The sequence below is a fragment of the Phragmites australis genome, chromosome 6, assembly GCF_958298935.1.
Source record: "Phragmites australis chromosome 6, lpPhrAust1.1, whole genome shotgun sequence".
Lineage (NCBI taxonomy): Eukaryota > Viridiplantae > Streptophyta > Magnoliopsida > Poales > Poaceae > Phragmites > Phragmites australis.
The window spans coordinates 41667077-41679056 of record NC_084926.1 but is presented as its reverse complement, the minus strand read 5'-3'; the positions used below and the strand labels follow the sequence as shown (position 1 = coordinate 41679056).

Genomic DNA, 11980 nt, shown 5'->3' with positions numbered 1-11980 from the left:
CGTCCTTAGCATCGATCTCGTGGAGTGAGATCTATGGCGTATGTCATGAGTGACCAAAATTGTGACTGGAGTGCTCATCATATCATATTTTTTGCGTGACTCAGACTTATTGATGATCATATGTTTTTTGCTGTACATGAATAACATAAAAGTATATTCTCCTGAGCATGTATAAAAACAGTTCGAGTATCGATAGTTGATGTTAGTACCTCCTCCACGAAACGTCAGACGAACGCACGAGTAAATGTGTTATTGTAGGTAGCATTAATACCTTATGTGATATATGTTTAAGAAGTTTTAACTGTTTATGTCACGTATAAAATGAGCGTACAGAGGATTGAAGGCATGTAGGATTAGACATCTGTGAATACCGAGCATATACAGTGGTGAACAGAGTTAGCCGCTATAGACGTACTATTTAACAATACGACGATACTATATGATAGAAGTACTGTCCACACACACGTACCACTTTACTGAACAAATTTATAGAGCCGGTCCCTAATCCTTTCCCGAGGATGTGCCCGCGTTTATTCACGTTGTAGTAACTTCAGTTTATACTTATCGACCGACCGTGGTGTACGACACCAAAGCCTTCCACTGCAGGGGTAAAACTGGAAATATGCAAAATCGACCGGACCCGAGGGTTTCCTCTCTTGCGCTCTCTCTCTCTTGCCTCCCGATTCTACCGCCGCCACAATCTTAAGTCATCGGCTACCTCGCCGCCGGCGTCGAGACACACAAGCCAGGCCTCCATCCGCCGAAGCCTTCTCGCGCAGAGAGGCGTCGCCCTCCTCCTCCACCCCGCCTTCTACTGGTACTCGCCTGTCCAGGCCTCTCCCCTCACCTGTCCAGGCGCGAGCGTGCGCCTCTCGGCCGCCTCCCCCCGCTCCTCTCCGCCCCCGAACACCGCCTGTCCCCGCTCGTCTCCGCCCAACTTACGGTTTTATTCTTCCTTTCGTTGGTAAGAAACCCTAACTAGATGCACTCCCCCCTATTTTGTAAGACTTATTTGTTCTGGGAGATAGATCTCTTTACCTGCTTATATGAGCAATCAAATCAAAAAAAATTCCTAAAAGAAAAAATGGGTGTTCAACTAAACACCCATGCCCAACGCCGCCCTTGCACAGAAGTAGATGACTTCTCTAATTTCCCCGAGATGTTTAACACTTGAACTAAGTGTTGGAGGGGCCATGGCCCCCTCTGGCCTGTGCAAAGCTCCACCACTGGTTCTATGTGTTTATTAGTATGTGTTGGTAGTAAGATATATCTGGTTTTGATGCTATGTAGGGCGGTAGAAACGTTTGTGGTGTTCAGATTTTGATGCTCTGTGATGATTGTGTGCTAGCGCCCAGATGAGTTCGAAGAAGGTTCCATATCACAAGCATCGGGAGGCTGAGGAGGCGAGGAAGAAGGTCGGGGTTCAAGTTTTTTTTAACCTTTTCGTGTCACTTTAGTTTTACTTCTTTTCCCCTTGTACCCCTTGTTCATTTTATTTTTGACTGCTTTGGTATGTGAAGAGGGAGGAAGATGAAGCGGCACGTGTATATGCGGAATTTGTCGAGTCATTCAAGGGTGACAGCTCATCTGGGGCTAAGTTTGTCCGAGGTGGTGTGATCGATCCCAATGCAAAGCTAAAGACTGATTCCGAAGGTTAGTGACAGGGGTTTCATTTTTGTTTATTTTCTCATTGATGTCTCTTCACTTTGTATTTTCAATATCTTCCAAACTGGATATATGCATTGTTTCTTTTATTGCTCCAATTGATCAAGAGATCGGCCTTTTTATTCATTCGGCAATGGCAGGTGGAAAATCCAAAGATGGGGGGTCTGTTCCAAAGAAGGGCAGTAGGTAAACGGCGAAAATACTTGATTTCTAGACGATGGTATCCTGTGGTACCACTGCTACATCCTTCGATGGTCATGCGGCTAATATAACCAGAATTCAGAGACACGAGCTAATTTTGATTGCCTTATTCTTTCTACTCTGGCACATAGTTTTCTCTTCGTTACAATTACGCTTCATGAACTGTCTATTCACTGAACCTCGAAATTGTTACCAAGTGCTGAATGCAATTAAAAACAATGAGAAGGGTGGTCTGAAGAAGAAAATATGATTGCTTCAGTCTTGTAGAGGAATCTGAATTTTCATCGCGTGCAGCATTGCATTGACAGGATTTTGAGTAGATTATAGGCCAAAGTAGAGAAAGTTTAAATTTCATTAGTTGAGTTGAGAATACCTGAAATACCATTGCATATAGGGCACTTGATTCATTCAGTTATTCAGCCTGCAACTCCTTTTTTATGGGTGGGGATATTGCTTCTGTTCATTTTTATAACCCTAGTCATTTAGGTTTATATATGATATGCCTAATGATCTAACTTGTGAGCATGATAGATACCTTATACATAGCATACTTTTCTCCAGGTATGTTCCATCTTTCTTGCCACCATCATTTGCGAAAGAGCCTGAGAAAAAGGTTAGGACAATTCCAATATTCTTATGATTGCCTCAGTCAGTCTCTATAGTTCCTTTAGTTAAGTGTTATCTTGACATGCAGAAGGAAGAGGAGAGGCCAAAGGAAAAGGAAAAAGGAAAGCCACGAGCAATAGATAAGTTCATGGAGGAACTCAAGTTTGAGCAAGAACAACGGGAAAAGCGTTATCAGGATCGAGATCACCGGCGTGAAGGTCGTCACAGTGACAGCTCCATGGTAGGTACTTGTATGTCTTAAAATGGTCCATTTGGCTCGGAACTGTTCTAAATTACTAGGATGTAGCAACAACAAAGCCTTTGTCCCAAGCAAGTTGGGTAGGCTAGAGATGAAACCCACAGGAACTGTTCTAAATTACTATGATGTAGAATGCCAATATTTTCAACTCGTCTGCATCTTCTTCAAACTGTTCTTGAAATGATATCCAACTAAATGTTTTTAGTTAATATTTTTGTTGCATTGATGTTTGAAATTTTTGGTGCAGCCCTCTAGTCGGTTTGATGAACTACCAGATGAATTTGATCCCATTGGGAGATTTCCAGGATCATTTGATGATGGTGATCCTCAAACCACAAACTTGTATGTCGGCAATCTATCTCCTAAGGTTGGTTTCTCCACTGCACATTTTTCTGCCAACTTATATGCATTATCTAGTTACCTTACCTGGCAGCTGGTGCTTTACATGCTATGATGTCAGGTCGATGAGAATTTTCTTTTGAGGACCTTTGGTCGGTTCGGACCTATTGCTAGTGTCAAGATTATGTGGCCTAGAACAGAAGAGGAACGCAGAAGGCAAAGAAATTGTGGTTTTGTTGCCTTCATGAATAGAGCAGAAGGACAGGCAGCAAAAGATGAAATGCAAGGTTAGTGTGCATATCCATGTAGTGGTAGTCCATAGGCATCTTGTTTGTTCATTTGTTTTATGGGAACTTGAAATACTATTTCTATTTTTATTTTGAAATACTACTATTCTAACCGTACATCTTATTTGAATGATTTATTTCAGGTGTTGTTGTGTATGACTATGAGCTGAAGATTGGATGGGGTAAATCTGTTGCTCTTCCATCACAGGCATTGCCTGCCCCTCCTCCAGGACACATGGCAATCAGAAATAAGGAGGTTGCTTCTTTTGTCCTTTCTCGCTGTATTAAAGTCCCTATCTTCAGCTGACTTTCTCATAATACACAAGTTTAAATAGAATGGGTGTTCTTGATATTGCACACAAGAGTTGTCTTTGATGATCTTTTTTCTTTAATTCATACAGGGTGGTACAGTCATACTTTCTGGTCCTGGCTGTCCTGCTGTTGCATCAGTTACACCACAAACCTCAGAGCTGGTATGAGAAGTTGTATATATTCCTTTATTAACTCAAATGTTCTTTATTCTTGGATGCCAATTTTTTATTCTGCAATATAATATGCACATGTTCTTGCTAGTGGTCTTGCTATGTAGGTCATCCTGTTACCATAAAAGCATTACCATTGAAAGTTTTCCGTGTTTTGCTTTGCGTTAGACTGTCTGAAGGATGGATAGTTTATACTTCATAATGTGGAATGGTGCCTCTTAGAAAATACTTGATTGCTTGAATCATGTGGACCAAAGAGATAATTCATTACCTATCTTGTTGAGAATAATTTTATATCTTAATATTTTCAAATGTCCTCATTTGGTGTACCAGTTCAGATGTCTGTTGCAGTATATTCTACACCACTGCCTTGTATGTAAGGTTGCGAGTTATGTCCTCTTCTAATATCTGACAAGTACAGATATAATTTTTGGCTACATTGCTCATTAGTTCTCATGTAGTTAGATCCAAGAACTTATCTTTAGAAAGGATATTGGCAGCTGGCCAGTTGCATGATATCTTTTGATTTTGCATTATATTACATGTTTGATCATCTGTATAGTTAAAATATTTGTTAACTTTAATTTCACATTGTGGATTCGTTTGGTTTAATAGGTCCTTACACCAAACGTTCCTGATATAGTGGTTGCTCCACCGGATGATGGGCGTCTTCGCCATGTGATTGACACAATGGCTCTGCATGTACTTGATGGTGGATGTGCTTTTGAACAAGCTGTAATGGAGAGAGGGCGAGGAAATCCTTTATTTGATTTCTTGTTTGATCTTAAATCAAAAGAGCACACATACTACGTTTGGAGGCTATACTCCTTTGCTCAGGTACTTGTTGATGTCTATATTTCAAAATTTTCAACTGATATCTCCTGTATGTTCTAACAGGAGAATATTTTTGTTTTTTGTTATTCACCCATATTTGACACTCTTAATTTGAAGTTAAGACTATCAAAACATTATTTGTCAGTCTTGCTACCAAAGATAACAAGCAAACAAGGCTAAGACGTCCATTGTGTATGTTGCTCAAGGAGAAGTTGCTGAATTCTCAAAATGGACAATACTTAGTTTTTTTTTTCTTCTTTTGAACTTTTGAGTATATAATTTTTTTTGTTTGCTCTACATAACTTTATCGCTATCACCTTATCTTGGCTGGAACATACCTTTTCGGGAACCCAGACACTTTAATTTTTTACATTGCTAAAATTTCAAGTAACTACGAAGAAATGATTGTACTGATAGAGTGCTAACAGCTTGTGATACTGTTAACACAGGGTGATACTTTACAACGATGGCGAACAGAACCATACATCATGATCACAGGAAGTGGAAGGTAATAGCGGTGTGCAGTGATAGTGATATTCAATATGACCAATATGCATGGAATCTATGCCTATTGACTTTCTGTTGACAGAATGTAATATTAAATATTCTATTTCAGATGGGTTCCACCTGCCTTGCCATCCAATAGAAGCCCCGAGCGTGAAAAGGAATCTACATTTGCTGCTGGTAGAAGCAGGGTAAGTGTTTGTTAGACTTAGTCAGAGGCTTTTTTCCTTTGCGCTAAATGTTTGTCCTGTTAAAAGACTAATCTGTTGTTCCCCTCTTCAGCATGTTGAAGTGGAGCATACATTGACTGACTCACAGCGTGATGAATTTGAGGACATGCTACGAGCGTTGACGTTAGAGAGGAGTCAAATAAAGGAGGCCATGGGATTTGCCTTGGATAATGCCGATGCAGCTGGGGAGGTATTGCTTACCTTGTATTAGATTTGACCTAATAAGCTATATTTCTTTTTGTTCTTCTTTTATGTTGCTTGGATAATACTGCAACTACAACCACATTGAGATCAGTTAATAGCTTGATGGTTATGTGTCGACAACAATGAGGTTGTGGACATGTGGTCACGGTTGACTGTCTATTTGAAGGATAACCTTCATGATGAGTGATAAAATCTGTGTTTTTTTTTTGTTTAAGAACAGAAATGGGTAAAAATTTGCAACATGTATGTATACACTGATTGCTGAAATGATATCAATTGGCAGCATGTAAAGTGTACACTAATTGATGTAATGCTATCTTTGTCGTGAAGCTGCAGCTGTTAGTAGTTAGAGCAATGAAAATGCTGTCAGGGCTTAGGGTTGCATTGTTGGACTTGCAAGGATCAATGTTTTCACCCCCTTTTCGTTAATGCGTATGTTTTTTAATTTGGCATTGTTTTGTTCCTTGTGCATGGTTTAAGTGATCATATTAACTATTGGGACCTGATTTGATTTGTATGCTTTGTTGTCCTTGTAGTTGTAGTTTATTTGTTGTGGATTAGGAATTGGTTTAGTCTTTGGACTCTTATTCAAGCAAATATACTGTGATTTTGGTATTTTGGATTTTTCTGTTTGTAACGACGTGTTGCTCTTTTGTAGTTCTTATTGATGAATACTCATTGGTTCTTGTCTTGTATTTCAGATTGTTGAGGTTCTTACAGAATCCTTGACACTCAAGGAGACACCTATTCCAACCAAGGTTGCTCGGCTTATGCTAATGTCCGACATCCTTCATAACAGTAGTGCTCCTGTGAAGAATGCATCTGCATTCCGAACCAAGTTTGAAGCTTCTTTGCCCGATGTTATGGAAAGCTTCAATGACTTGTACCTCAGTATCACTGGAAGGATTACTGCTGAAGCTCTGAAGGTGACTTACGTTGCGCCATTTGTTGAGTACTTGAGTTTATTTTTGTCCTTGATGTTCTTACATGATTGCATTCATTTATTACTGTTCTGCAGGAGAGGGTCATGAAAGTTCTACAAGTGTGGGCAGACTGGTTCCTGTTTTCTGATGCATATCTGAATGGGCTGAGGGTTACTTTTCTTAGATCAGGCAACTCTGGTGTTGTTCCGTTTCACTTGCTATGCGGCGATGCACCTGAAATTGAAAAGAAAGCTAGCCCTGAGGATGGAAATTATGGATTTAAGCTTAATGAAGATGGTGCCTTGGCTACAGGAAAGACAGCAGCAACAAAGGAGCTATTAGGGCTTCCATTAGCTGAACTTGAGCGCCGTTGTAGACATAATGGCCTCTCACTATGCGGTGGTAAAGAGATGATGGTTGCCAGGTTGCTTAACTTGGAAGAGGCTGAGAGGGAACGAGTATATGAGAAAGATGTTGACATGAAATATGCACAGCGCGGACCACATAGAACTGGAATAGAGGACAATGGTGTGGATGCTCGCAGTACTCCAAGATTTGGAGAAGGTCCTAATGGTGATGAACTGGATGTCTCTCGTAACAGTATGGGGGCTGGCCAAGGACGCTCTCGAGAGTCTGCTTCTGCTGAACTTGAATCATTTCCTAGCAAGAAGCCGAAATATGATCCTATTTTGCCAGCTTCTAAATGGAGTCGAGAGGATGACATCAGTGATGATGAAGATAGAAAAGGTGGTCGAGGCTTGGGATTAAGCTATTCATCAGGAAGCGATACTGCTGGTGATCTTGGAAAGGTCGATACAACAGAAGTTGGTACTGATCACGCAAGTCATCATCCAGATACGATCTTTGATGAAGAGCATAGGTACTTCTCCGCCATGTTGAATCTTTGTTTCTTTATTAGTTTTTATGTGAGTGTCAGCCAAGCACATTGCAACGCGTTATGATCTGCAGGCAGAAGCTGAGGCAGATTGAGATTTCTGTCATGCAGTACCGTGAATCTCTTGAGGAGCAAGGTTTGCGTAACATGGATGAGATTGAGAGGAAGGTTGCCAGCCATCGTAGGCGTCTTCAGTCTGAATATGGTTTATCCACTTCAACTGATGGTGCAAACAACAGGCGGTCTTCTGGTATGTAAGAAGGCAGGAAGGACAGATCCTGTTTATTTGATAATAGCATTTCTATTGCATTGGCACACATCATCATTGAGAGTTTCACACCTTCATGTATTAGTTTACGTACTAACAATGAGCCATGCTGTGCCCCTCACCTTCTTTCAGTGTTTGTAGCTCCCATGTTTTCTATGTTGGGTACCTTTCATATAAAAAAAGTTTTATTTTGCAGAAAGAACATCATTGGAGCGGAAAGAGAGGCATGACGATGCACATGATTATCCTAGGAAGCGGCGTCGGAGTCAGAGTAGAAGCCGTAGCCCCTCAAGGAAGTCACAGGAGAGGGACCGAGAGCACAATCGCAACAGAGACCGATCGTACGGTAATGATGCTGGGAGGGACAGGGTGCGTGAGAAGAGTGCGAGCCGAGGGCGGGATGATCATTACGACAGAAGCCGGGACAGGGAAAAGGACAGGAGAAAGGGAAGGTGACCGATTACCCGAAGCCCCCGTGTTCATTCATCATTCGCCTGAACATAAGGGCGCCGGGGCAAGGTAATATTTGAGCTGGGCTACATCAATTCCCTGACCTGCTCCATGCCTTCGGGAACCTGTCTGCAATCGGAGTTTGATGATTAAGGTGATGTTTTGTAGAAATAACCTGTTTGTAACGGGTAATTTTACGGATGGGTAATTATGCCAAGGCTGGTGTTTAATGCACCCATGCCAGAATGATCAGTATTCGACCCGACCGTGATATGGACTGTGATTCTCTGCTCGCCCTGTTCGTAGGCCTTGCATGCGTGTGCCATTCGTGGATGTCGGCGCGCGCGCTGACAGTGGAGGGTATCCCGATCGCTCGCGGACACGGATCGGATTACTGTTTGTGCAGTAATATGAGTCTGTTACTACAGTCTTTTGCATTAATTAATCACTATTTACTGTGGATTATTGCAGCAACAGTGTTTGATTTTACTTTAGCGCGGAGTTGTACTGTGGCACCTGTACTGTAATAATACTGTATCAGTTAATTTAATCCATCCATCTTCAAATCTAATGGCTGTGGAGAGCATCTAATATATTTTACTGTAGCTCTGCAGTTGCTAGGGGTCGCTCACGTAGTCGCGGCGTGCTCACCTGATGGTTTTCCGTTTCCGAACGGAAGCTCTTATTTTCATATTTAGGTATTAATCTACTCTTACCTTTAGGTGCTTCAACTGCGGTATAGGTAGGAGCTGGAGATATGATAGTTTCCTTATGATTAACATTCTTACTAATACATTATCTTTATTCTGTTCCGAATTGTAATCCCTAATGAAAATATATCTTTGTATATATTCTATATTATTAAAAAACTTACGAAAACAAAGTCTAAAATACATATGAAAAATATGCTAAAAAACTCGTCTTATCCACATTAGACAAAATGAAGTAAAAAAAAATTTAGAATTTCAGTATCTTCCAGTACCTAAATATAAATACTAAGAAAAAACAGAAAGAAGGATTAATTTGCGACAATAGATGTCTTTCACATACAAATAGAAAAAAGTAATCCCTTTTTAAATGACAGTTCCAAAAAAACATACTTCGGTAACTGATCCTATAAATCCACACAGTTGCTCAAGAATGAACTATTCTTCTTAATCTTAATCGTTCCGCCTTAAAGGAAAGCAACCGCGAAAGCGTGACCAAATTGGTGTATTACCAAACCACGTCCCCATTAACACAGTTGAGAATACGCTCCTCAACAACCAATGGTTAACGGCGGTTGTCTGAAATGAGGTATGAATGGAGGCCATCGAGGGGCTTTAGCACAAAATGGAGTAGCTAGCTAGCTAACTAAGCTATGATGGAAGGACGGGGCTTCACGGGTGACGTGTCCGCAGGAGCATGTGGTACGATGCTATGTGATGTCCGAGCATGCGCATTACTGATGCGTAATCAGCTATTGGTCTGAACATGCTTCTGACACATGCTTGAACGACGAAGCTAACACGCCGCCCACCGATTCGAGTTGTAGAACCGGCTCGGTTGTCCATCTCCAACAACACTTTTTTCAGGACACGATGGGACGCAGTTGCAGTGCTGTCATCTCGTCGTTATCAGCGGCTGGTGGCTGTCTACATGGTACTCGGTCCAAAACCTCGGCTCCTGCCCACAGATAGAACTAGAACAGGGAGATAGAGAGGCACTACCAACTTTGGACGTCAGATTCTCTATGTAACCGGAACTAGCTGACGTGTCAGCAAGGACACGCAAACACGAACACGAAAGGTGCGTGCGTGCCTAGACTGGGAGCTATTCAGACGTCCCTCATCACTAACAGCAACAGCGACCTGCTTCGCTGCTTGACCCCATCTAGCTAAAGCCTGATTAAAGCCAATCAGGGAGAATCTCCTCCCTAAGATATATTTTATATTGGCGAATTATGCCAAGCCTGATTAAAGTCACTCAGCTAACTAGGATTCGATTCTCACATCGTATATATTAATGCTAAGTAGATGTCTCTCCTAGTCGAGTTTTATTAAAGCCAACCAGATTAAAGCAACCGCCACTACATTTTTCGAAAGTTCGAGAAAGGTCATGATCAAGCAGATAGACTGTTTTGCCAAATGAAAAGGCAGGTTTGCCTTCTCAACCTCCGATCTCATCTACGGCCAAGAGTTTTCAGTCAGTCCCTTTTTTAGTTTCCACTATTTTTCAAGAGCGTGGACCCCTCCGCAGGACGGAGAAGATGAGATGAATTTGGCCGTCCTTTTCGGTTTTCAGTGCAGGTTATCTTCTAACAGTGATGAGGCTACCGCTGATGACTGAAAGATTCTACGGGATTCGATTACATTTCTACAGGATTCGATTATATATTTTTAGTTTTAAGCATTATATATACGGGACAACACCTCTAATTGTAAAACACAGATAAATAAATAATAGATAATTTTCTCTATATTGTGTCTCCTTTTGTATTTGATCTCTTGAGAAATCGCTGGACTGCACCCGGTAGTAACGGTTTCTCAACACGTTATCAGCACGAGACTTTGCCCGGAGATAAGCTAGTGAATCAGATTGTCTCGCTCGTAAGGATTGAAAGGTACGAGATCGTCCGGTACGTTTTCTCAATGCTACTATTTTCACGACTAAATAGATCTGTGAATCGTATAGCCAGTAGCAATAAACAGTATAGAACAGATCTATAGCATCGTGTATGCATGAATAGTAGCATCACATCATGAACAGTACCAAAACAGTAATGTATACGACATTGTATCGTCGGTGTGAACACGACTGGTGGGGCCTGTAGCCACCATCTCGCCGCCGGCTAGAATACGACGATCGTCCCCCTACACAGTATGCGGTGGCTCGAAGGCCGCTGCCACAGATCTAGAAGAAACGAAAAAAGAGAAGAATAGAATGACGTCGCCGCTTGTGCCGCGCCGGACACAAGCAGCTTGCCGTGCACCCAATGCAGAACCGTCAGGCTGCCTCTCGTTGCAGCCCCTGTAGGGCCGCGCCTCCACCCGAAGTCGAGCCGTCGCCGGGCCACCGCCGGTCGCACGCCCGTCCCGATCACCATCACGCGCACGCCGTCCGAAGCGGCATCGCTGCAACCAGGAGGACCGCCAGCGCCATACTGAGCACACGCTGCCATGCGCCCGACCACGCCACCGCGTCGCCCGAAGCACACCTCGCTGGCACCGCCCTACACCAGCCACGCCCCCACTCGCCACCAGAAGCAGCCCTGCTCTGCGCCTGCATTCGCTCGGTCGGAAGCCGCCGCCGCCAGCGCTGCGCTCACCTCCACTCCGACCATTGCTCGAAGCGGTGGCGCTAGACCGCGCTGCTGCCAAAAGCGCGAGCCGCCGCGCTGCTGCAGCCCCGTTAGAGCACCGCGCCACCACACGAAGTACGGCCAGCACCGGACACCGTAGGCCCCCGCGAGCCATGCCGACGCTGCCCCCGCACAGGCACTGAGCGCCGCCGACCACCAGACTGAGTGGCAGCTAGGGTTTGAAAACCCTAGCCGCCCCCAAATCTATAGCAGGCAAGCAGGCCAGTTAGGCCGGGCTGACCCAATAAGGTGAAAACCAAAAGAAAAATGGGGGAAATCAGAATTTTATGTTTAACCCCCCCCCCCCAAACTCTCTTTTAATTGAGCGCAATATCTATCTTTTGCATTTTGGTCCCTAGTTGTTCTGAAAATTATCCAGATGCTCTGTTTTTTTGCAAATTAAACCCTATGATTTCTGAAAACTACGCAAATCCTAGAATTTTGCGTATAAACCCATAGACTTTGCAAAAAACCCTGAGAATACTTTTTCTTG

At 42.9% G+C, this 11980-nt stretch overlaps 1 protein-coding gene across 1 annotated transcript; it reads left to right on the top strand.

Moving 5' to 3' along the window:
• The first annotated feature begins 594 nt into the window (after positions 1-594).
• LOC133922547 (protein RRC1-like) lies at positions 595-8718 on the top strand. Its single transcript, XM_062367919.1, has 18 exons — positions 595-964; positions 1291-1415; positions 1521-1653; positions 1806-1851; positions 2428-2479; positions 2561-2713; positions 2979-3098; positions 3192-3357; positions 3501-3613; positions 3759-3830; positions 4455-4676; positions 5123-5181; positions 5290-5368; positions 5460-5597; positions 6313-6537; positions 6630-7414; positions 7504-7679; positions 7894-8718. Exons 2-18 carry the CDS (start codon positions 1356-1358, stop codon positions 8151-8153), a joined length of 2859 nt encoding a protein of 952 aa, XP_062223903.1. The 5' UTR covers positions 595-964; positions 1291-1355; the 3' UTR covers positions 8154-8718.
• Positions 8719-11980: the final 3262 nt, after the last annotated feature.